The sequence below is a fragment of the Lottia gigantea genome (genome assembly GCF_000327385.1).
Source record: "Lottia gigantea unplaced genomic scaffold LOTGIsca_3, whole genome shotgun sequence".
Lineage (NCBI taxonomy): Eukaryota > Metazoa > Mollusca > Gastropoda > Lottiidae > Lottia > Lottia gigantea.
The window spans coordinates 6,023,892-6,046,951 of NW_008708986.1; the positions used below are offsets into that span (position 1 = coordinate 6,023,892).

Here is a 23,060-nt window from a genome sequence, read left to right on the forward strand (position 1 = left end):
ACGTAGTTTAGTTAATAAGATATAGTTTACAGATATACATTTAACCCCACTTCGGGTTTTTTTTAGTTATATAATAAATTTGGAACGAGAACCCAAGCCTTATTTTTGGTTGAAGGGGAGAACCCCTTGTACCCAGGGACCGGCTACAATTATACCTTATTATTTTTTACATACTTCTTTTTTATATTTCATTAGGACTAAATAAGTTCAATCAAATCCACTCATTAAGTCGCGACGTAATCTGTTTAAACAGTAGCCTTCATTATCTCCCTTTATCTGACCTACTTTAGTAAGATCTAATGTTAAAACGTAAACAAACATTTATATAGCTGTATTTTACTTCAATCAGTTTTAATGAAATGTACAGTTTAGGTGATATATCTTACACCCATGTCGCGACTTAATCATTATGGGTGCTATTTTAAGGAATTGGGGTGATATTTTCTGAATTGATATTAACGATTCTATCGCTGTGAATAATGTGTTAATCTAACCTTGGATTAATGACTTACTCCAAGATCTAACTAAACGAACATTTCTAATTTAGGCTGAAGACCATATACCTCGTCGCGACGTAATCATAATGGGTGCTACTATAAGAAATTGACGTGTTATATTCTAAGGTGACATTGATGTTTTTACCGCCTTTAATAATGTTCTTAATCTAACCTGATAAATAGGTAGAACTGTTTGGTCATTAGACGTCTAATAAGATGATGTCAGGATACTTGGTTATAAAAAACAACTGACATCGCTAATAGTCATTCTACAGCTGGCATTCGTTCCCAACAGTTCTTCAGCCTCTTCAAACCTTCAATAAAGAAAAATAAGTTCATTAGACTATCCCTTTTTCGTCACTAAGGTAGGCAACATTTTTATATATATATATAAAACGCAGTACAAAGTCGAAATGCATGTTGTATCTATTCTGACCGCTATATTCGAGTTATTTAAAGTCCTAACGGTAAATAGTTTAAGCTATATTTAATTTTTCAATATCATTTTTAACGTGTTTCAGAATTCTCAAAATGTTTGATTGGATAAAATCCCGATTTCCCGGCCGAAACGGCAAATATGATGTACCACAAAGAGTTCATAATGATGTCACCGAGAAGGGCAAGTCCCGAGTTCAACAAAATCTGAAGCACAAAGTTCACGTTACCGTCAATAAAAACAAAGAAATTAACATTATTTCACCATCTGCAGAAATGTAACTTCCAGTTTTAAACAGAGTCCAATAGAAAACTTTTTCACTTCTGATGACGAACCTTTTGCTACAACATCTTTCAAAGACTTTACTGATGAATCCTCTGGATGGTGTTCACCATTAAATGTGATTGACACACATTTATAGGAGCAGAATTCTCGAATCTCTGAATGTGTTTTGGTGGATTTAATCCAGTTTAAAGAACAGAATTCTAAAGTCATATATTACGAGACTGATTCAGATTCTTGTAGATCAAGTCTATCATGTCAAAGTTCTCTTCTATCTTGTGAAAGTCTTGTTTCCAACACAGAAGACAAACCCTTCCATGGAAACTCAAAAACAGACTCCAGAACAAGTTTATATTTATCTGATTCAGCATATAGCTTTGACTCTCAGTGTCCCAAATTTACTGAAATGCTCAGCATTAATTTAGCCGAAGAAAGTTTGTGTTTATCAGAAAATGAATACAGTTTTGACAATGACTCCTATCTACATTGTGAATCCCTATCCATTCACCAAAGTCGAATTCAAAGTCTGCCATGTGAACTACAATTGCTTGACAAGGATCAAATTGACAGTCTGTCTAAAAACAGTGTTTGTCTGTCCAATAGTTGTTATAGTTTTGATTCGGATAATATGGCTTTACATAAGTCATTTAATAGAAGTTACATACGAAGAGTATCCAATAGTAGTGTCTGCCTTTCAGATTGTAACTACAGTTTTGATACCAATTCAGAAAGCATCATTAAGATTTTGGCAGTGGTGGAGCCAAAGGGGGAGGGGCAGCCGCCTCAAAAGATAGTTTTTCGGGCAAGAATCTCAACTAGGTTACATATTCGGGCAATCTCAGATTGCCCCCCCAGCTCTTAGCTCCGCCTCTGGATGTTGTACCAAATGATAACTAAAGTGCTGTATTTATTTATTTTTTATTATTATTAAAGTTTGTTTTAATATTAAATTTGAGATTATTTTGATTTGATCATAAAGAACTTCAACATCTATTGGCCTCATTTTATTAACCATCTCATTGCCAATCTTTGTGTCGTTGCAGATGACGTTGCTTTGACGTGGCGATGCTCTGCTTTCAGAGACCTTTGCTCGAGAACTGCAAAGTTGTTACCCAACACCCCAAATGTATCAATCGATCGGTATCATGATAGCGATTTTAGCACCTCAGTGAGACAATATTATACATTACGATTACTTGGCTTTTGTTCCTTGATTACAGGATCCTTCTGGTTTAATATTATAATTTCATCATAAGGCCAGGGTTTGTCTTTTTCATCAATTATTGGGGGTTTGATGTATGTAAAAAGACATGAAAATCGCACAACCTCCTTCAAAAATACCTCAAACTAGAAATTTCACTCTCTATTACTATATATTATGTCTTTTCTCTCACCAGTCTCAATTAAAGACGAGTTGTCACTCTAACTTTGAAACGCAGATAATTCTGGACACGTGGATTTGAAGGTTTAAAGTTCGACTGTGATCTATGAACACTATTACTAATTAGTTATTCAGTGAAAAAAGTGGTATTGATAGAATGAGAGAGTTGTTACTGCCCTTGTATTGGAGATCTTGGATAAATTCTGCTTATTAAAAATACAGAAATATGTCAGCAATTAAAGGAACATCTATAAGAACCAATAGAAATGCAAATTATCTACTGAAATATCCCTCCGTCAAATTCGACAAATATGTTATCAACATTTTAACAACATCCTCTTCCGTATATGTGTCAATAACGTCAGAGTTGTTTTTGACGAAATAGGTGGACATATTTAAATATAGTATATTTGTATATTTTATTTCCGGTTTTGAATTTGGTTATGATTTGGCACCATTTGTTGTTTAAGTTGACAATTTTGTGGACCATTGACTAATACAGATATCACTTAAATATATCTATTCTAATAGTGATCTTGTATATTTGCAATAGTGCCAATAATTACTCTAGAGATTACGATTTCAACTCTTTCGACTCATACCTCATCAGGTTTCGTCCATTTTACTCATTCTTCTAGTTTGTCTATGACAAAATCAACTATTTAAACCTAATATTGGTCTTCATTATTAGCCAGTCTGGCTGTTCATATTTACGGCTTCATGGTGATGGTGGTGTGATAACATTATGCACTTTTGCACTTTCTTTATATATTAATATGAATATCATCGATTACGGTATTTCCGAAATATAACATATTGTATTGATCTACCCATCCATTTCTATTAGTTATTATATATAAGTTATAATTGTCTGCTTTGTGTTAGGTGACTGATAAGCACAAGCCTTAGTTGGCTTCCGAAACCCTATTTATATTTTGTAAAATATCATATGTTTAATCAATGAATAAAATATTGTTTAAATTAAAAAGAAATATCACACATAAAAACATGGCGCTTTTACAATGGTCAGAATAAAGTCTTTTCTTTGGCGTTAAATCATCTAACATTTTAAATTTTTTGTACAATTTTTAAAATTTATTGACTATGAACCCTTAGATAGCTGAAACAGAATAGTGGATTATAATCTTTCCTTTACAAAATATTTAAGACAATATGCACAATATATCTTCACTTTTCTTAATTTATTTTAGATTAGTCAGATTAAATCCACTCATTAAGTCTGTTTAAACAGTAGCCTGATTATCCCCCTTTATCTGACCTACTTGATTAAGATCTAATGTTAAAACGTAAACCAACATTTATATAGCTGTATTTTATTTCAATCAGTTTTAATGAAATGTTGAGTTTAGGTGATATATCTTACACCCATGTCGCGACTTAATCATTATGGGTGCTATTTTAAGGAATTGGGGTGATATTTTCTGAATCGACAGTAACAATTCTACCACTTTTAACAATGTTTCTAATCTAATTTCATAGGTAAATATTTTTAATACTCTTAGATCATTAAACGTTTTATAAATGACGTCATAGCCAGTGACTTATAAATACAGCAGACACATTCAACCACCATTCGTGTATTGCATTTTGCTCAGTCAAGATCTTACAGAAAAGAACAATTCCATATTTTACTATTCGCCTTTTTTTTATTAAGCAATAAGGTAAGGCTTGATTTCACTCTGCTATTAAGCCGTGAGTTGAATTATTATGGACATCTTCTGAATAATCAACCTGGTATATGGCCATGTCAAAAGACCTAGGTATACACGATGATGGTGCGTACCGAATTTTGAAAAAATACCAATTAATTTCAAGTCTAAATTTTATTGCAGGAAAAGCATCATGTTTGATTGGGTGAAATCTAAATGTCCTGGCAGACACGGCAAATACAACGTATCGAACAGAATCTTAGCAGAATGTGAAATGCGGGAAAGAGACACTAATAAACCTGAAACACTAGAGATCAATGAAGCCATCCCAAACACTCGTGAAACCCAACAACATAAAGTCCAGGTGAAAGTGATCAAGAATAAAGAGGTCAACATTATTTCTTCATCAGTTGAAATTGTGGAAGTAATTTCCAATGTTAAACAGTGTCCAATTCAAAACTTTTTAACTTCTGATGACGAAGCTGCATCCTCTGAGACGGCGTCTTTTAAAGATTTTACTGATTGTTCTTTTATGGAGTGCACTCAAACAGATAGAGTTGATTCTTATTCCTGTGCACAAAATTCTCAAATCTCTGCATGTGTTTTGATTGATTTGATACAGTATAAAGATAAGAATTCTAAATCCTTTTCTTATGAGACAGATTCGGATTCTGGTAGATCAAGTCTATCTGATCAAAGTGAAATCTTTACATCCAGTGAACATTCTTTCTGTGGACAATCATATACAGAATCCAGAACAAGATTGTACCTATCTGACTCAGAATATAGTTTTGACTCTCTATTCTCCAATAATATGGTTGCTTGTGAAAATGTAGAAACATATCGCAGCAGTAACTTATCCAATGAAAGTGTATATTTATCAGACAATGAATATAGTTTTGATAGTGACTTATGTCTACATTGTGAACCCAAAACAAATAACCCGAGTCGAATGCAACACGTGTTTTGTGAATATGAATATCGATCAATTGATCAGAGTCGAATGAACCATTTGTCTAAAAACAGTGTCTGTCTTTCAGATATTTGTTATAGTTTTGATTCTGACGGTAATAGTCTGCATTCTGTCAAATCAGATAGAAATCTAACACAAAGTCTATCTAAAAGTAGTGTCTGCCTGTCAGATAGTAACTACAGTTTTGATACCAATCCAGAAAGCGTCCAGGTTGTTCTCGACGAGGAGCTGCCAACATTTAATCCAAAGATTGGTTTTGGGTTAAATAGATGGTATAAACAGTAGAAATTGTTATGAATGATCTTTATAGTGCTTGATTTGTTGTTATAATAAACTTATTAGTCATAACTGTATTGTTGTTTTGTTAAATATTCGCAATATGTGAAGGAACTAAACCTTGATAATTTCGTCGGCGGTAAAGTATTGGTGTCTATAGACGAAGGAGAATACGTATATGTAATGGAAAACATCAAATTTTATTAAACAAACGAATAGCCATCATTAGAAACTGGTTCTACGCATATTGAAATGTTCTTATTTCCGCCAGATTTTGATTCTGTGGCATTTATTTCTCTTGATTCCACGACCACAAAATCTGTTTTTCTTGATTTCAAATAATCTATTCTACTCTTGATTCCACATACGATGTTTCTATTGATTCCATCGAATTTGTTTCTATTGATTCCACCTCCTCTGTTTCTCTTGATTCCACGTCATCTATTCTACTCTTGATTCCACATACGATGTTTCCACAGAAGCTTCTTCTCTTGATTCCACAGCATCTACTTATATTGATTCCATAATGACTGGTTCTCTTGATTCTATAGAACCACAACATCCATTTCCCTTGGTTCTATGTAATTGGATTCTCTAATCCCAATGCGTATTTTTTCTCGATTTCAGAGCATCTGTTTCTGTGTCTATCGGGGCATCTATTTCTCACTAATCACATGGCGTCTTTTCTCTTAATTCTATGGTATATATGCCTCTTGATTGTTCAGTGTCTTGATTTCATGGTGTCTGGTTACCATATTCCACTGCAAATTGTGTTCTTGATCCCAAAACTTCACTATATATTTATCTTTTTCTGTTTCTCTTGATTCCACAGAAGTTTCTATTATCTTGCTTCCCCGACGCCTGTACCTTATGATTCCACAGCATCTGTTTCTCTGGATTCCGCAAAACTTTCTGTTATCTGGATTCCCCGACGTCTATACTTTATGATTCCATAGCATCTGTTTCTCTGGATTCCGCAGAAATTTCTGTTATCTTGATTCCCCGACGTCTATACTTTACGATTCCGCAGCATCTGTTTCTCTGGATTCCGCAGAACTTTCTGTTATCTTGATTCCCCGACGTCTATACTTTATGATTCCATAGCATCTGTTTCTCTGGATTACGCATAACTTTCTGTTATCTTGATTCCCCGACGTCTATACTTTATGATTCCATAGCATCTGTTTCTCTGGATTCCACAGAAGTTTCTGTTATCTTGATTCCCCGACATCTGTACCTTATGATTCCACAGCATCTGTTTCTCTGGATTCCATAGAAGTTTCTATTATCTTGTTTCCCCGACGTCTGTACCGTATGATTGCATAGCATCTGTTTCTCTGGATTCCATAGAACTTTCCTTCTTGATTTTTCAACATCTCTCTCTTTCCTGATCTCTTATTTCAAAAGAGTCTACCTCTCTATTTCAAAGGCGTCTATTTCTCTTATTTCAACATTTCCATTTTTCCGTGTTTCAGTCGCATAGCATCTTTAGGTATTAAAGTAAACGACAATCTACGTCGGCCAAGATGATAATTACGTAAATCTATCAGCGTTTCAATCGTGAAGTTCCGCCTGATCAAGATTCTGATATATAGATAGTTTCAACAATATTCATTTGGCATGCCAGACATGTCTGTCTCATCTATAAACCTGGGTGATCAACTCCAATATGCCTGGATCAGATTATAATAGATGCTAATCCGTTCACTGATTGATATCTGATCACCTTGTTATTATTAATTAGTCGACCTATCAGAATAGTTTTAACAATCCTTGATAACTGTCATCGTCGTCACTGACCAATCAAAGATGTTGTTACAACCACCAGACAAGTTGGAGTCATGTCTAGAAGTCAGAGCATTGAGGTATCAGTGCCAATCTGAAATTTAACATATAAAAATATGGACTACAGATCTAACCATCATAACAACTTCCACTGTTTAATTACTCTTAGTTCAGATAATATTTCATTTACCTCTACGAAGTTATTAATTTAAAGGTATGTTATATTAAAATTTGACATTCGTATTAGCTTTTTAGAATATAAATACTACATACTAATTTAGCAAGACTTGAAAAAGTTCTCTTAACAATTGAAAAGCACAAAAATTGCACATTGTATGCCTATATCTGTAAAAAGCATCATTTAATTTTATTTCAAGCACTGGGTTTAATTAATTTCTTTATACTTCCAGGTTCATCATGTTGCGTTGGTTGAAGAACAAGGGCAGAAGCACACCAGCTGTCGTTTACAGTGGTGCATACTCCGTCACATCTTCTGATTATAGATATGGTTTTCATTCATCGATTATTAAGAATCCAGAACGTTCCGAAGGATGCTTTCCCGAAACAGCACCACATGATAAACTAACATTACCACATGCATCAACTGAACATATATATGAAGATATTGATGATGGTATCTCCCAAGCTGAGCCGTATTCTATAACTTCACTTGATGACTTGATTGACCAGAATCCTTTAAACAAAGTATATTTCAAGAAGTCTCTTGCCAACAACCTATCTTCAGATAATGGACTGGACAATAGACAGTCCTCTGAAGATGCTGAATCCACTATATCCGCTAGTTACCAATCCATATCCGGACCATCAACAGAATACGTATCAACATCATCATCATGTTACCAGCCAATAAACACACTAGCACATTCCACTCAGCAAACTCTTACCAGACAAAAGAAAAAGAAATTAATCAAGATCAAGTCTAAAGCTTCTTCAATATTTAGAGTCAGAAAATGTAAAAGGTGGATATCCAATCATTTCAACGCAACTAAACCACGATCAGAATCCAGTGATGAGGATTATCCACAAGTTCATGTTATCAGACCACGATTTGAATCTACAAGACAGTTTACTCGAAGGCGTTTAGCCTTAAAGAAGATTGAAGATCATTGGTTTGATTCCGATGAAGATTCTAGTGTTTTATCCGAAGATTCATTTTACTCAAGGATGGACATTTCGGATTTGTGTCAAGATCCCATTATCCCGGCTCAAAGTGAAGCATCAACACAGTGTGATATCGAATCTGATTCAGGACTTTCAAGTCTACCAGAGTCATCGTCGCCCAGTGAGAATTCAAATCACGAATCTAGTAAAGAAGATCCAATAGTTAGTGAAGAAGAAGAAAATGAAGAAGAACTTCCTTTATTTAAACCACGAACAGGTTTTGGTTTGAACCGATGGTACCGACCCTGAAAATTACTTGAAGTTGAAAAATGTGGTGTTCCTTGTTTTGTTATTGTTATTTATTGTTATGATCATAATTGTTAGAATATTGCTGTTACTGTTATTATATTATTATAAATATTAAATTATATAGACAAATACAAAATAAATATGTCTGAATTTCGTTTATTTCCACCCATTCATTTTTAATGTTGTTGATTGAATTAGAAACAAATTGCGAAAAGATTCAAATATGTAGCGTGCTCGTTTCTAACCACATTTGATGAACCAACCGGATACAACCGTTCAGAGATAAGTCATTCGGCGATCCTCGTCAGTTTCCGTAAAGCTGAATCTGTCTCGGTAATGAATGATGAATTTCGTTGTGACTCTATGGGAACTGCCGGTATTTGGTTGTGATTTATTAAGTAATAGTAATATTGCGACCAAAACTTTTGCATTTAACGGTTATCCGATGATACATTATATTATCGTTCTGAATCCATATATTACGGATACTTTGCTTTTATTGACTTTGTAGTCTCGAACGACCAGCCCCTAATGTTAGATCTATAAGAATCACGTGCCAGTGTTAAATGACCACCATCCATTACCACGATATGTTGCAATGCGATTTGATCTTATTTATTTTCGATATGCTTCCTCCAAGAAAAATTTCTTTAAGTTTCGTCCCAATACGTCGAGAAACGTACCTTCTAGATTGCTTACAAGAAAAGAAAATAAACACATTTATTAAAACAAGGAAATAACCCATCAAATATTTTCCGATGTTATTGATTTTCGCAAGGTTCATCCTTCGGTGATTACAAACACTCACACTATGTTTCGTCACAATCCGTCAAGAATTGTGCCTCCTATAGTGATAAGGACCTAAACAATTTAACCCGTTTTACAAGCGCAGTAACTCATGCTAAATATTTTTCGACTTTTCTTATATTCGCAATAGGGATTACCCTATAATTTCACCAAGTTTTGTCCAAATCCGCCACGAATTCTACCTTCCCAAGTGCTTACGAGCGATTGTGGAAGGACGGACCACCGAAGAACAGACAGACATAGGTGACGGCAATATACACCCCACCCCATTTCACGTATATTTTACCAAACAATTATTGCTAAGTGCTCATTCTACACTTCGTAACAAATCCTGTTGCCACCCGAACGCACATTCTGCATACAAGCTGGTTGGTTGGGGTGAACCTTGTCCTTGTTATAGCAGTACACGTTTTCGTTTGTTACCCACAGTGCATCAATAGCGGTCAAACAGGAGGCCCGGAATGGATTCAATGAAACTTCAAAATTATTCTAACTAATGGGTGTTCCTGGCTGTAAATATCTCCACAAATTGTCAATTCTCAAGGTACCGACATTTGTCATTGACCGTGTGTCGAGACTTCAGGAGTTTTTGGACCAGTTTTTTTAAGTACAAACAATACCGGCTTTGCCCCTCTGCATTTGATGAAAAAATTTATGTACCGAGGAGAACATCAGTATTGATCATCATCTAGTTGTGGGACTTTGCGAAATGTTATCAAAATGTCCCTTCTTTAAACACCTTCCTAAGGATAGTCTGCAATAGTTGCAGCAACCATTCAACTTCTCTGATCTGATAACAGTTGCAGAATTACGAAATTCAAAATTTGTCGCTCACTTTTTTCGATCAAAGTTTTTTGTTTTTGCATCAATTGATCTGAAATTTAAAATGCAAAGAGACATCACTAAGGTAAAAAACATGTAACTGTCAAATATTTAAATTTACTTCCGGTTTTAAACGGGGAATAAATTGAAAGTACCATCTACCTCCGGTCGAATAACTTCCGGTGTAATTGAAATAGGTCAACGATATTTATGCTGATCGTAAGTAAATGCTATTACAAAAAACATCCAGACCGGAAGTGATACTTCGGTCGCCATATTGAAAAAACACACTTTCGTAAAACTCAAAATGGGGCCTCTGGGTAAATATTGATATTATGCTCAAATTTGATGTGTATGTATTCTGCAATCGATTGCGCAAAAAACTTTGGGAGCCGAATTTTGAATTTTTACTTTTGCTTTTTTGCAACTTCCGGTTGAAATATTTTCAAGCTTTAAACGATCACACCGCGTAACCTTGACCTTTGATGACCGTGACCTTGGCTATCATTTAATACTTTGAGCTTGGTGTATGTATATCTTTTGACCTATTTGATGTAGAACCTTGGAATTTGGAATACAACTAAACACTTTGAATATGAATTCACCAATGACTAAAAATTGAAAAATTGAGGTGAGAGTGGCACATACGGGAATTACTAATTGTTTACATTTTGGGAGAGGGGCATAACTCGCATAGGATACGTTTGTTCAAAAAGGGACTTTGCACACAATTACCTCATCCTTCTGGCCAGTTTGTGTTAACAGCTCAAATGTTTCAGCTTTATAGTTCCAACAAGGGAACGGGCTTTAACATTTAATATCTTTTCATTTCGATTTTGACCTTTGTTGACGTTTCTTGACCTATATGGTACACAACATAACATTTTAAATATCAATAAACTTATGTCAAATAAAATGAGTTGGGCATGCACATCTGGGTTAAATTACTCATTATTTACATTTTTGTTAAGAGGCATAACTCACAAAGAATACATTTGTTCAAAATGAAACTTTGCATTCAATTACCTCATCTTTTGGGCCACTTTGTCTTAGAAGTTCGATTGTTTCAGCTTTATAGTTCCAAAAAAGGAACAAGTTTTGAAAATTCTAAATTTTCAATTTTTGACCTTGACCTTTTTTTACCTTAACTTTTGTAGGATCATACGTCATTCACATTGGCTATCTATTTATACTTTTATATTTGCTGTCCTATCTCAACTTCCGGTTCTTTAGCCGTATTTATTTTCAAATTTTGATGACTTGTATCTCGTAACCTTGACTTTTGTTTACCGTCTCCTTTTCAATGCCAAAGGTCATTGGCTTTGGCTATCTTGTGATACTTTCATTTGTGAGGTCTGTCTACTTTCGGTATAACAATCTTCCAAAGAATTAAAACTTCTCAACTTTAGACTGTTCTTGCACGTGATGTAATTATCGTAGAAGGTTGATTTTGAGTCTTTTGCAATTACCTACATTTGCAAAGTCCCACTCTGTGCCACGTGTGACTCTAGTTTGGTTTGGTATCTAAGATGAGTTTGGATTTCAACATATTTACAAATGGTTTTAGTTACTGCATGCGAAAACGACGTGGTAGAACGATAGTTGGAGATGGAACATAGTAGCCATTTATATGTTGGTAATACAAAACCCCTTATCTCTATCTTGTAAAATCAGGTAGGTGATATCAAATTCAAATGTGGTTGTGGTCTTGTGGCTGCACTATATATTTCATACGTTTTCACAATTTCTTGCTTATTAAATTAAACTACATTAACAATGGTTGAAAGTAAAAGATATTCATTTTTTTTAATTTGTCTATATAATTTAATGTAATATTTAGAATAATAGAATAACAATAACATCAATAGAATAACAATTATGATCATAACAATTAATAACAATAACAAAGAGCACCTTTAATTGATATTCAGGGTCGGTACCATCGGTTCAAACCAAAACCGATTTGTGGTTTAAATAATGGGAGTTCTTCTTTTTCTTCTTCATTAACTATTGGATCTTCTTTACAAGATTCGTCATTTGAATTCTCACTGGGCGATGATGACACTGGTAGACTTGAAATTCCTGAATCAGATTCAATATCACACTGTGTTGATGCTTCACTTTGAGCCGGGATAATGGGATCTTGACACAAATCCGAAATGTCCATCCTTGAATAAAATGAATCTTCAGATAAAACACTAGAATCTTCATCGGAATCAAACCAATGATCTTCAATCTTCTTTAAGGCTAAACGTCTTCGAGTAAACTGTCTTGTAGATTCAAATCGTGGTCTGATAACATGAACTTGTGGATAATCCTCATCACTGGATTCTGATCTTGGTTTCGTTGCGTTGAAATGATTGGATATCCACCTTTTACATTTTCTAACTCTAAATATTGAAGAAGCTTTAGACTTGATCTTGATTAATTTCTTTTTCTTTTGTCTGGTAACAGTTTGCTGAGTGGAATATGCTAATGTCGTTATCGGCTGGTAACATGCTGATGATGTGGACACATTATCTGTTGGCGGTCCTGCCATTGGTTGGTAGCTTGAAGATGTAGTAGATTCAGCATCTTCACTTGACGACTGTCGACTGTCCAATCCACTATCAGAGGATGGTACAGGCGTCTTGAAATGGAGGCTGCTTAAAGGATTTTCGCAATATTTTCGTTCAATCAAGTCATCGAGTGAAGTTATAGAATACGGCTCAGCTTGGGAGATACCATCATCAATATCTTCATATATATGTTCAGTTGATGCATGTGGTAGTGTTGGTTTATCATTTGGTGCTGTTTGATGGAAGAAAACTTCAGGGCGTTCATTTGTAATACAAGCCGAATTCTTAAACGATGAATGAAAACCATATCTGTAATCAGATGATGTGACGGAGTTTGCTCCGCTGTAAATGACAGCTGGTGTTTTTCTACCCTTGTTCTTCAGCCAACGCAACATGATGAACCTGGAAGTATAAAGAAATTAATTAAACCCATTGCTTGAAATAAACTTTAATACAGTTTTTTTTATGTCTTTACTTAATATGTTATATTATGAAGGCATATAGTGTGCAATGATGGAAATTTCATCTGGACAGCGACATCTTGTTTTCTTTTTGTGTTTTTAATCATGTCTTGGTGAATAAGTATATTCTAAAAAGCTAATATGAAAGTAAATTCATGTCAAATTTTAAGGATAACATACCTTTAGAATAATGACTTCGTAGAGGTAAATAAAATATTATTTGAACTAAGAGTAATTAAACAGTTGAAGTTGTTATGATGGTTAGATCTGTAGTCCATATTTTTATATGTTAAATTTCAGATTGGCACTGATACCTTAATGCTCTGACTTCTAGACATGACTCCATCTTGTCTGATTGGTCAGTGACAACGATGACAGTTATCAACGATTCGTTAAAATAAATCTGATTGGTCAATTAATCAATAACAAAAGAGTGATCCGATATCAATCAGTGAACTGATTTGCATCTATTATAATCCCTTAATCTGATCCAGGTATATTGGAGTTGATCACCCAGGTTAATAGACGAGACAGACATGTCTGGCATACCAAATGAATGAATTTATTGTTTAAACCATAAATAGCTGACTAAACTATCTATATATCAGAATCTTGATCAGACTATCTTTACGTCATTGACATGTTTCATGACTAAAATTGTAGTTGAAAAGAAACACTTGAAAAATGAAGAGAATACTCCGTCAGGGAGACATTGAAAAGATAAACAGAGCCAACTTTGTTGAAATACGAAATATGGACACAGTTGAAAGAAATAGACGCTCATGAAATACGAGTATTAGACACTGTTTAATTACTCTTAGTTCAGATAATATTTTATTTACCTCTACGAAGTCATTATTCTAAAGGTATGTTATCCTTAAAATTGGGTCAAGGAAAAACAGATTCTGTGAAATCAGGTGTTTCGTTGTCGAGATTATCAGGCGTTATGGAATCCAGAGAATTAGATGTTATGAATTCATAAGGAACAGACGTTGATGAATCAAGAAAAATAAGTTCCGTGGAATCAAAATAAATATATTATAGAATAAAGAACAAACTTTTCAGGAATCAAGACAAAAACACACCATGGAATCAAGAGAAATCTATGAAGTGAAATCGAGAGAATTGAATGCTATTGAATCAAGATAAATAGATGCAGCGGAATCAAGATTTATAGAAGATCTTGAATCAACATAAATATATGCCGTGAATTTATGAGGAACAGACGTTGAGGAATCAAGATAAATAAATGCGGTAGATTCAAGACACATAGATACTAAAAAAGAACAAACTTTTCAGTGGTATCCAAAAACAAACGCCATGGAATCAAGATAATTGGATATTGTTAGGTCAAGAGAAAAAGATACCGTGGAATGAAGATAAATAAAGTGCTTTGGAATAGTCGCTGTTGAATCAAAATAAACATTAATGACTTAACTGATCATATTTCATATTCCCAGGGAGGTAACTGATGAAAATATTTATAATTTTGACAATTCAAGGGAGAGAACTGATCAGAAAGTAACACTATGATTTAAAAGAATAAAACCCGAGATACAAGCGATACAGATTCCGTTGAATGAAGAGAAAAAGATTCTATGGAATCATTAAAAGCAGACGCCACGGAATCAGGAAACCAAAAAACCATAATGTGGAATCAAAAGATACAGGCACAGTGATAAATAGATGATGCACATTAAAGAGAAACAGTGGAATAAAAAGAAATAGATGATGTGGAATCAAGAGAAATAGATGATGTGGAAACAAGAGAAATAGATGATGTGGAAACAAGAGAAATAGATGATGTGGAAACAAGAGAAAGGGATTATGTGGAAACAAGAGAAATAGATGATGTGGAAACAAGAGAAATAGATGATGTGGAAACAAGAGAAAGAGATGATGTGGAAACAAGAGAAAAAGATGATGTGGAAACAAGAGAAAGAGATGATGTGGAAACAAGAGAAATAAATGATGTGGAAACAAGAGAAATAGATGATGTGGAAATAAGAGAAATAGATGATGTGGAAATAAGAGAAATAGATGATGAGGAAACAAGAGAAATAGATGATGTGGACACAAGAGAAACAGATGATGTGGAAACAAGAGAAACATATGACGTGGAAACAAGAGAAAGAGATGATGTGGGAACAAGAGAAAGAGATGATGTGGAAACAGGAGAGATAGATGATGTAGAAACAAGAGAAAGAGATGATGTGGGAACAAGAGAAATAGATGATGTGGAAACAAGAGAGATAGATGATGTAGAAACAAGAGAATTCAAATGACGAATCTAGTAAAGAAGATCTTACGCCTAGTGAAGAAGAAGAAAAAGAAGAAGAACTTTGGTTTGAACCGATGGTACCGACCCTGAAAATTACTTGGAGTTGAAAAATGTGGTGTTCTTTGTGTTGTTATTGTGTTAATTATTATGTTCATAATTGTTAAAATATTGCTGTTATTGTTATTCTATTCTTCTAAATATTACATTAAATTATATATACAAATACAAAAATAAATATAACTGAATACCTTTCATTTTCACCCAATTTTTTTGTTGTTGATTGAATTAGCAAAAAATTGCGAAAAGAATCAAATATATAGCGTGCTCGTTTTTAACTCTTTCAAAGACCACATTTGGTAACACTTACCGGATATAACCAGATCAGAGGTAAGTCATTCGGCTATCCTCAACAATTTCCGTAAAGCTGAATCTGTCTCCGCAATGAATGATGAATTTCGTTGTGACCTTATAGGAACTGCCGGTATTTGGTTGTGATTTGTTAAGTAATAGTCATATTGCGACCAAAATATAGTCCATAAATTAAGAACCTTCGACACTTACTTTTGCATTTAACGGTTATCGGTTATGCGATGATACATTATATCATCTTTTTGAATCCATAGCTTACGGATGCATTTATTGACTTTGTTTACACACACTTGTAGTCTCAAACGACCAGCCTCTAATGTTAGATCTACAAGAATCACCGCTATCCATTACCGCGATATGTTGAAGTGCGCTTTTTTATTTTCGTTATGCTACCTCCTTGTATGCCAAGAAAAAAATTCTTTAAGTATCGTCCCGATACGTCGAGAAATATACCTTCTAGGAAAGAGAATAAATACATTTCGAAAAACAAGGGAAATAACTCATATCAACTATTTTCCGATGTTATTGATTTTCGCTAGGGTTCATCCTTGGGTGATTACAAGCACTCACACTATGTTTCTGTCAAGAATTGTTCCTCCCAGAGTGATAAAGAGCTAAACAATTTAACCCGTTTTACAAGCGCAAAGGGTTTACACAAATCCGCCAAAAGTGCTTACGAGCAATTGTGGACGGGCGGACCCATCGAAGGGCAGACAGACGGCAATATACACCCCCACCCCATTTCACGTGGACGTATATTTTACCAAACAATTATTGCGAAGTGCTCATTCTGCATTAAAATTTCGTAACAAATCATGTAGACTCCCGAACGCACATTCTACATACACGCTGGTTGGTTAGAGTGTTACAGCAGTACACATTTTCGTTTTTATCCACAGTGCATCAATAGCGGTCAAACAGGAGGCCCGGAATGGATTCAATGGAACTTCTAAATTATTGTAACTAATGGTAGTTCCTGACTGTAAATATGTTCACAAATTATCAAGACACAAATTGTCAATTCTCAAGATACCGACATTTATCATTGACCGTGTGTCGAGACTTCATGAGTGTTGAACCAGTTTTTTTAAGATTACAAATAATACCGACTTTGCTCCTCTGCATTTGGTGAATAAATTTATGTACAGGGAGAGGAGAACATCAGCATTGATCATATTGTAATCTAGTTTGGTTTGGTATCTAAGATGAGTTTGGATTTCAACATATTTACAAATGGTTTTAGTTACTGTATGCGAAAACGACGTAGAACGATAGTTGGAGATGGTACATAGTAGCCATTCATATGTTGGTAGTACAAATCCCCTTATCTGAATCAGGTAGGTGATATCGAATTCAAATGTGGCTGTGGTCTTGTGGCTGCACTCTAATTTAATACATTTTCACAATTTCTTGCTTATTAAATTAAACTACATGAACAATGGTTGAAAGTAAAAGATATTCAGTTTTGTTATCATCAAAATAATTTATGTAATATTTAGGATAATAGAATAACAATAACAGCAATAGAATAACAATTATGATCATAACAATTAATAACAATAACAAAAAGCATCACATTTTTCAACTTTAATTGATATTCAAGGTCGGTACCATCGGTTCAAACCAAAACCGAATTGTGGTTTAAATAAAGGAAGTTCTTCTTCTGTTTCTTCTTTTTCTTCTTCTTCACTATGCGTAAGATCTTTACTAGATTTGTCATTTGAATTCTCACTGGGCGATGATGACACTGGTAGACTTGAAATTCCTGAATCAGATTCAATATCACACTGTGTTGATGCTTCACTTTGAGCCGGGATAATGGGTTCTTGACACAAATCCGAAATGTCCATCCTTGAATAAAATGAATCTTCAGATAAAACACTAGAATCTTCATCGGAATCAAACCAATGATCTTCAATCTTCTTTAAGGCTAAACGTCTTCGAGTAAACTGTCTTGTAGATTCAAATCGTGGTCTGATAACATGAACTTGTGGATAATCCTCATCACTGGATTCTGGTTTAGTTGCGTTGAAATGATTGGATATCCACCTTTTACATTTTCTGACTCTAAATATTGAAGAAGCTTTAGACTTGATCTTGATTAATTTCTTTTTCTTTTGTCTGGTAACAGTTTGCTGAGTGGAATATACTAATGTGGTTATCGGCTGGTAACATGCTGATGATGTGGATACATTATCTGTTGATGGTCTTGCCATTGGTTGGTAGTTTGAAGATGTAGTAGATTCAGCATCTTCACTTGACGACTGTCGACTGTCCAATCCACTGTCAGAGGATGGACAGCTTGTAACAGGCGTCTTGAAATGGACGCTGCTTACAGGATTCTCACAACATTCTGGATCAATCAAGTCATCAAGTGAAGTTATAGAATATGGCTCAGCTTGGGAGATACCATCATCAATATCTTCATATATATGTTCAGTAGATGCATGTGGCGGTTTATCATTTGGTGCTGTTTGATGGAAGCAACCTTCAGGGCGTTCATTTGTAATACAAGCCGAATTCTTAAACGATGTATGAAAACCATATCTGTAATTAGAGTTTTCTCCACTGACGGCTGGTGTGCTTCTACCCTTGTTCTTCAGCCATCGCAACATGGTGAACCTGCAAGTATAAAGAAATTAATTAAATCCAGTGCTTGAAATCTTTTAAAACTTTTATTTAAGAAATGAAGGCATACAATGTGAAATGAGGGAAGTTTAACCTGGACAGTGACATCTTGTTTTCTTTTTGTGCTTTTCAATCAAGTCTCCGTGAATTAGTATGTACAATATTCTAAACAGCTAATATGAAAGTAAATTCATGTCAAATTTTAAGGATAACATACCTTTAAAATAATTAACTTTGAAGAAGTAAATAGAATATTATCTGAACTAAGAGTAATTAAACAGTTGAAGTTGTTATGGTGGTTAGATCTGTAGTCCATATTTTTATATGTTAAATTTCAGATTGGCACTGATACCTCAATGCTCTGACTTCTAGACATGACTCCATTTTGTCTGATGGTTGCAACAACAACTCTGATTGGTCAGTGACAACGATGACAGTTATCAACGATTTGTTAAAATAAATCTGATTGGTCAATTAATCAATAATAAAAGAGTGATCAGATATCAATTAGTGAACTGATTAGCATCTATTATAATCTCTTAATCTGATCCAGGTATATTGGAATTGATAACCCAGGTTAATAGACGAGACAGACATGTCTGGCATACCAAATAAATGAATTTATTGTTTAAACCATAAATAGCTGACTAAACTATCTATATATCAGAATCTTGATCAGACTATCTTTACGTCATTGACATGTTTCATGACTAAAATTGTAGTTGAAAAGAAACACTTGAAAAATGACAAGAATACTCCGTCAGGGAGACATTGAAAAGATAAACAGAGCCGACTTTGTTGAAATACGAAAAGAAAGACGTTGTTGATAGAAATAGACAATGACAGTGTGGGATCATTTAAAATCAGATGCTGTGAAATCAGGTGCTACGTTGTCGAGAGAATCAGGCGTTATGGAATCCAGAGAAATAGATGCTTTGAATTCATAAGGAACAGACGATGATGAATAAGACAAAGAAGTTCAGTGGAATCAAAATAAATATATTATAGAATAAAGAACAAACTTTTCAGGAATCAAGACAAAAACACACCATGGAATCAAGAGAAATCTATGAAGTGAAATCGAGAGAATTGAATGCTATTAAATCAAGATAAATAGATGCAGCGGAATCAAGATTTATAGAAGATCTTGAATCAAGATAAATATATGCCGCGGATTTATGAGGAACAGATGTTCAGGAATCAAGATAATTTAATGCGGTAGATTCAAGACACAAAAAGAAAAAACTTTTCAGTGGTATCAAAAAAACAAACGCCATGGAATCAAGATAATTGGATTCTGTTGAGTCAAGAGAAATCAATACCATGGAATCAAGATAGATATTTGCTGTTGAATCAAGAGAAAAGATGCCACCGTGTAATGAAGAGAAATAAAGTGCTTTGGAATAGTCACTGTTGAATCAAAATAAACATGATCTGTGGTATGAAATAAAAACCCCGAATACTAAAGATCCGAAACCCGAAATCCAAAACATACATATAGGTAGCAGCTGATAAACTTTCACATGAGGAAGTATATCAATAATAAATTAGTGAGTATTTCATAATAAAAAGTGTATAGAAGAGTAAGCATAACCCGTCGCATGGCGCCATTGCAGCTCAACATACACGACGGATAGGCAAATGGGTGGATAAGAACTAATGACTTAACTGATATTTCATATTTCCAGGGAGGTAACTGATGAAAATATTTATAATTTTGACAATTCAAGGGAGAGAACTGATCACAAAGTAACACTATGATTAAAAAGAATAAAAGCAGCAACAATGAGGAAGCATTTCATAATGTATGGTAACACCAACTGTCCAGAAGAGTAAGCACACCCCGCCTGAGATACAAGCGATACAGAGGCCGTTGAATGAAGAGAAAAAGGTTCAGTGGAATCAATAAAAACAGACGCCACGGAATCAAGAATCCAAAAAACTAAGAGATGTCGCTGAGCCAAGAGAAACAGATAATGTGGAATCAAGAGATACAGGCGCAGTGATAAATAGATGATTCACATTTAAAGAGAAAGAGGTGCAGTGGAATAAAAAGAAATAGATGATGTGGAAACAAGAGAAAGAGATGAAAAATAGATGATGTTTAAACAAGAGAAAGAGATGATGTGGAAACAAGAGAAAGAGATGATGTGGATACAAGAAAAATAGATGATGTGGAAACAAGAGAAATAGATGATGTGGAAACAAGAGAAAGAGATGAAAAATAGATGATGTGGAAACAAGAGAAAGAGATGATGTGGAAACAAGAGAAATAGATGATCTTGAAACAAGAGAAATAGATGATGTGGAAACAAAAAAAATAGATGATGTAGAAACAAGAGATATTAAGTGATGTGGAAACAAGAGAAAGAGATGATGTGGAAACAAGAGAAATAGATGATGTGGAAACAAGAGAAAGAGATGAAAAATAGATGATGTGGAAACAAGAGAAAGAGATGATGTGGATACAAGAAAAATATATGATGTCGAAAGAAGAGAAATAGATGATGTGGAAACAAGAGAAAAAGGTGATATGGAAACCAGAGAGAAACAGATGATGTGGAATCAAGAGAAATAGATGATGTGGAAACAAGAGAAATAGATGATGTGGAAACAAGAGAAACAGATGATGTGGAAACAAGAGAAATAGATGATGTGGAAACAAGAGAAATAGATGATGTGGAAACAAGAGAAAAGGGTGATATGGAAACCAGAGAGAAACAGATGATGTGGAAACAAGACAAATATATGATGTAGAGACAAGAGAAATAGATGATGAGGAAACAAGAGAAATAGATGATGTGGAAACAAGAGAAACAGATGATGTGGAAACAAGAGAAATAGATGATGTGGAAACAAGAGAAAAAGGTGATATGGAAACCAGAGAGAAACAGATGATGTGGAATCAAAAGAAACAGATGATGTGGAAACAAGAGAAATAGATGATGTGGAATCAAAAGAAACAGATGATGTGGAAACAAGAGAAATAGATGATGTGGAAACAAGAGAAATAGATGATGTGGAAACAAGAGAAATAGATGATGTAGAAACAAGAGAAATAGATGATGTGGAAACAAGAGAAATAGATGATGTGGAAGCAAGAGAAACAGATGGTGTGGAAACAAGAGAAATAGATGATGTGGAAGCAAGAGAAATAGATGATGTGGAAACAAGAGAAACAGATGACATGGAAACAAGAGAAATAGATGATGTGGAAACAAGAGAAATAGATGATGTGGAAACAAGAGAAAGAGACGATATGGAAACAATGGAGACAGATGATATGGAAACCAGACAGAAATAGATGACGTGGAAACAAGAGAAAAAGGTGATATGGAAACCAGAGAGAAAAGATGATGTGGAATCAAAAGAAACAGATGATGTGGAAACAAGAGAAATAGATGATGTGGAAACAAGAGAAATAGATGATGTGGAAACATGAGAAATAGATGATGTAGAAACAAGAGAAATAGATGATGTGGAAACAAGAGAAATAGATGATGAGGAAACAAGAGAAACGGATGGTGTGGAAACAAGAGAAATAGATGATGTGGAAGCAAGATAAATAGATGATGTGGAAACAAGAGAAACAGATGACGTGGAAACAAGAGAAACGGATGATGTGGAAACAAGAGAAACAGATGGTGTGGAAACAAGAGAAACAGATGATGTGGAAACAAGAGAAATAGATGATGTGGAAGCAAGAGAAATAGATGATGTGGAAACAAGAGAAATAGATGATGTAGAAACAAGAGAAATAGATGATGTGGAAACAAGAGAAATAGATGATGTGGAAACAAGAGAAACGGATGGTGTGGAAACAAGAGAAGTAGATGATGTGGAAGCAAGAGAAATAGATGATGTGGAAACAAAAGAAACAGATGATGTGGAATCAAGAGAAATAGATGATGTGGAATCAAGAGAAATAGATGATGTGGAAACAAGAGACACAGATGATGTGGAAACAAGAGAAATAGATGATGTGGAAACGAGAAATAGATGATGTGGAAACAAGAGAAATAGATGATGTGGAAATAAAAGAAGGAGATGATGTGGAAATAAGATAAACAGATGATGTGGAAACAAGAGAAATAGATGATGTGGAATCAAGAGAAAGAGATGATATGGAAACCAGAGAGAAACAGATGATGTGGAAACAAGAGAAACAGATGGTGTGGAAACAAGAGAAATAGATGATGTGGAAACAAAAGAAATAGATGATGTAGAAACAAGAGAAATAGATGATGTGGAAACAAGAGAAATAGATGACGTGGAAACAAGAGAAACAGACGATATGGAAACAAGAGAAAAAGGTGATGTGGAAACAAGTGAAAAAGGTGATATGGAAATCAGAGAGAAACAGATGATGTGGAATCAAGATAAATAGATGATGTGGAAACAAG

At 34.5% G+C, this 23,060-nt stretch overlaps 6 protein-coding genes across 6 annotated transcripts; 4 read left to right on the forward strand and 2 right to left on the reverse strand.

Annotated features, from left to right (window-relative positions):
* Positions 1-4,459: 4,459 nt before the first annotated feature.
* LOTGIDRAFT_153526 (hypothetical protein) lies at positions 4,460-5,524 on the forward strand (the record flags this gene model as incomplete). The annotated part of the gene is made up of 1 exon (XM_009057404.1): positions 4,460-5,524. The coding sequence occupies one exon, from the start codon at positions 4,460-4,462 to the stop codon at positions 5,522-5,524; it is 1,065 nt and encodes a 354-aa protein (XP_009055652.1).
* A 1,800-nt stretch (positions 5,525-7,324) lies between these two features.
* Positions 7,325-8,731, forward strand: LOTGIDRAFT_153527 (hypothetical protein; the record flags this gene model as incomplete). Its single annotated transcript, XM_009057405.1, has 2 exons — positions 7,325-7,380; positions 7,711-8,731. 2 exons carry the CDS (start codon positions 7,325-7,327, stop codon positions 8,729-8,731), a joined length of 1,077 nt encoding a protein of 358 aa, XP_009055653.1.
* A 3,556-nt stretch (positions 8,732-12,287) lies between these two features.
* On the reverse strand, positions 12,288-13,725 carry LOTGIDRAFT_153528 (hypothetical protein; the record flags this gene model as incomplete). Its single annotated transcript, XM_009057406.1, has 2 exons — positions 12,288-13,320; positions 13,694-13,725. The coding sequence occupies 2 exons, from the start codon at positions 13,723-13,725 to the stop codon at positions 12,288-12,290; spliced, it is 1,065 nt and encodes a 354-aa protein (XP_009055654.1).
* A 740-nt stretch (positions 13,726-14,465) lies between these two features.
* LOTGIDRAFT_153529 (hypothetical protein) lies at positions 14,466-15,664 on the forward strand (the record flags this gene model as incomplete). The annotated part of the gene is made up of 3 exons (XM_009057407.1): positions 14,466-14,489; positions 14,840-14,843; positions 15,126-15,664. 3 exons carry the CDS (start codon positions 14,466-14,468, stop codon positions 15,662-15,664), a joined length of 567 nt encoding a protein of 188 aa, XP_009055655.1.
* Positions 15,665-17,627: 1,963 nt separating this feature from the next.
* Positions 17,628-18,765, reverse strand: LOTGIDRAFT_153530 (hypothetical protein; the record flags this gene model as incomplete). Its single annotated transcript, XM_009057408.1, has 2 exons — positions 17,628-18,651; positions 18,752-18,765. The coding sequence occupies 2 exons, from the start codon at positions 18,763-18,765 to the stop codon at positions 17,628-17,630; spliced, it is 1,038 nt and encodes a 345-aa protein (XP_009055656.1).
* A 731-nt stretch (positions 18,766-19,496) lies between these two features.
* LOTGIDRAFT_153531 (hypothetical protein) lies at positions 19,497-22,660 on the forward strand (the record flags this gene model as incomplete). The annotated part of the gene is made up of 4 exons (XM_009057409.1): positions 19,497-19,539; positions 21,415-21,525; positions 21,570-21,770; positions 22,245-22,660. 4 exons carry the CDS (start codon positions 19,497-19,499, stop codon positions 22,658-22,660), a joined length of 771 nt encoding a protein of 256 aa, XP_009055657.1.
* Between the last annotated feature and the right edge of the window lie 400 nt (positions 22,661-23,060).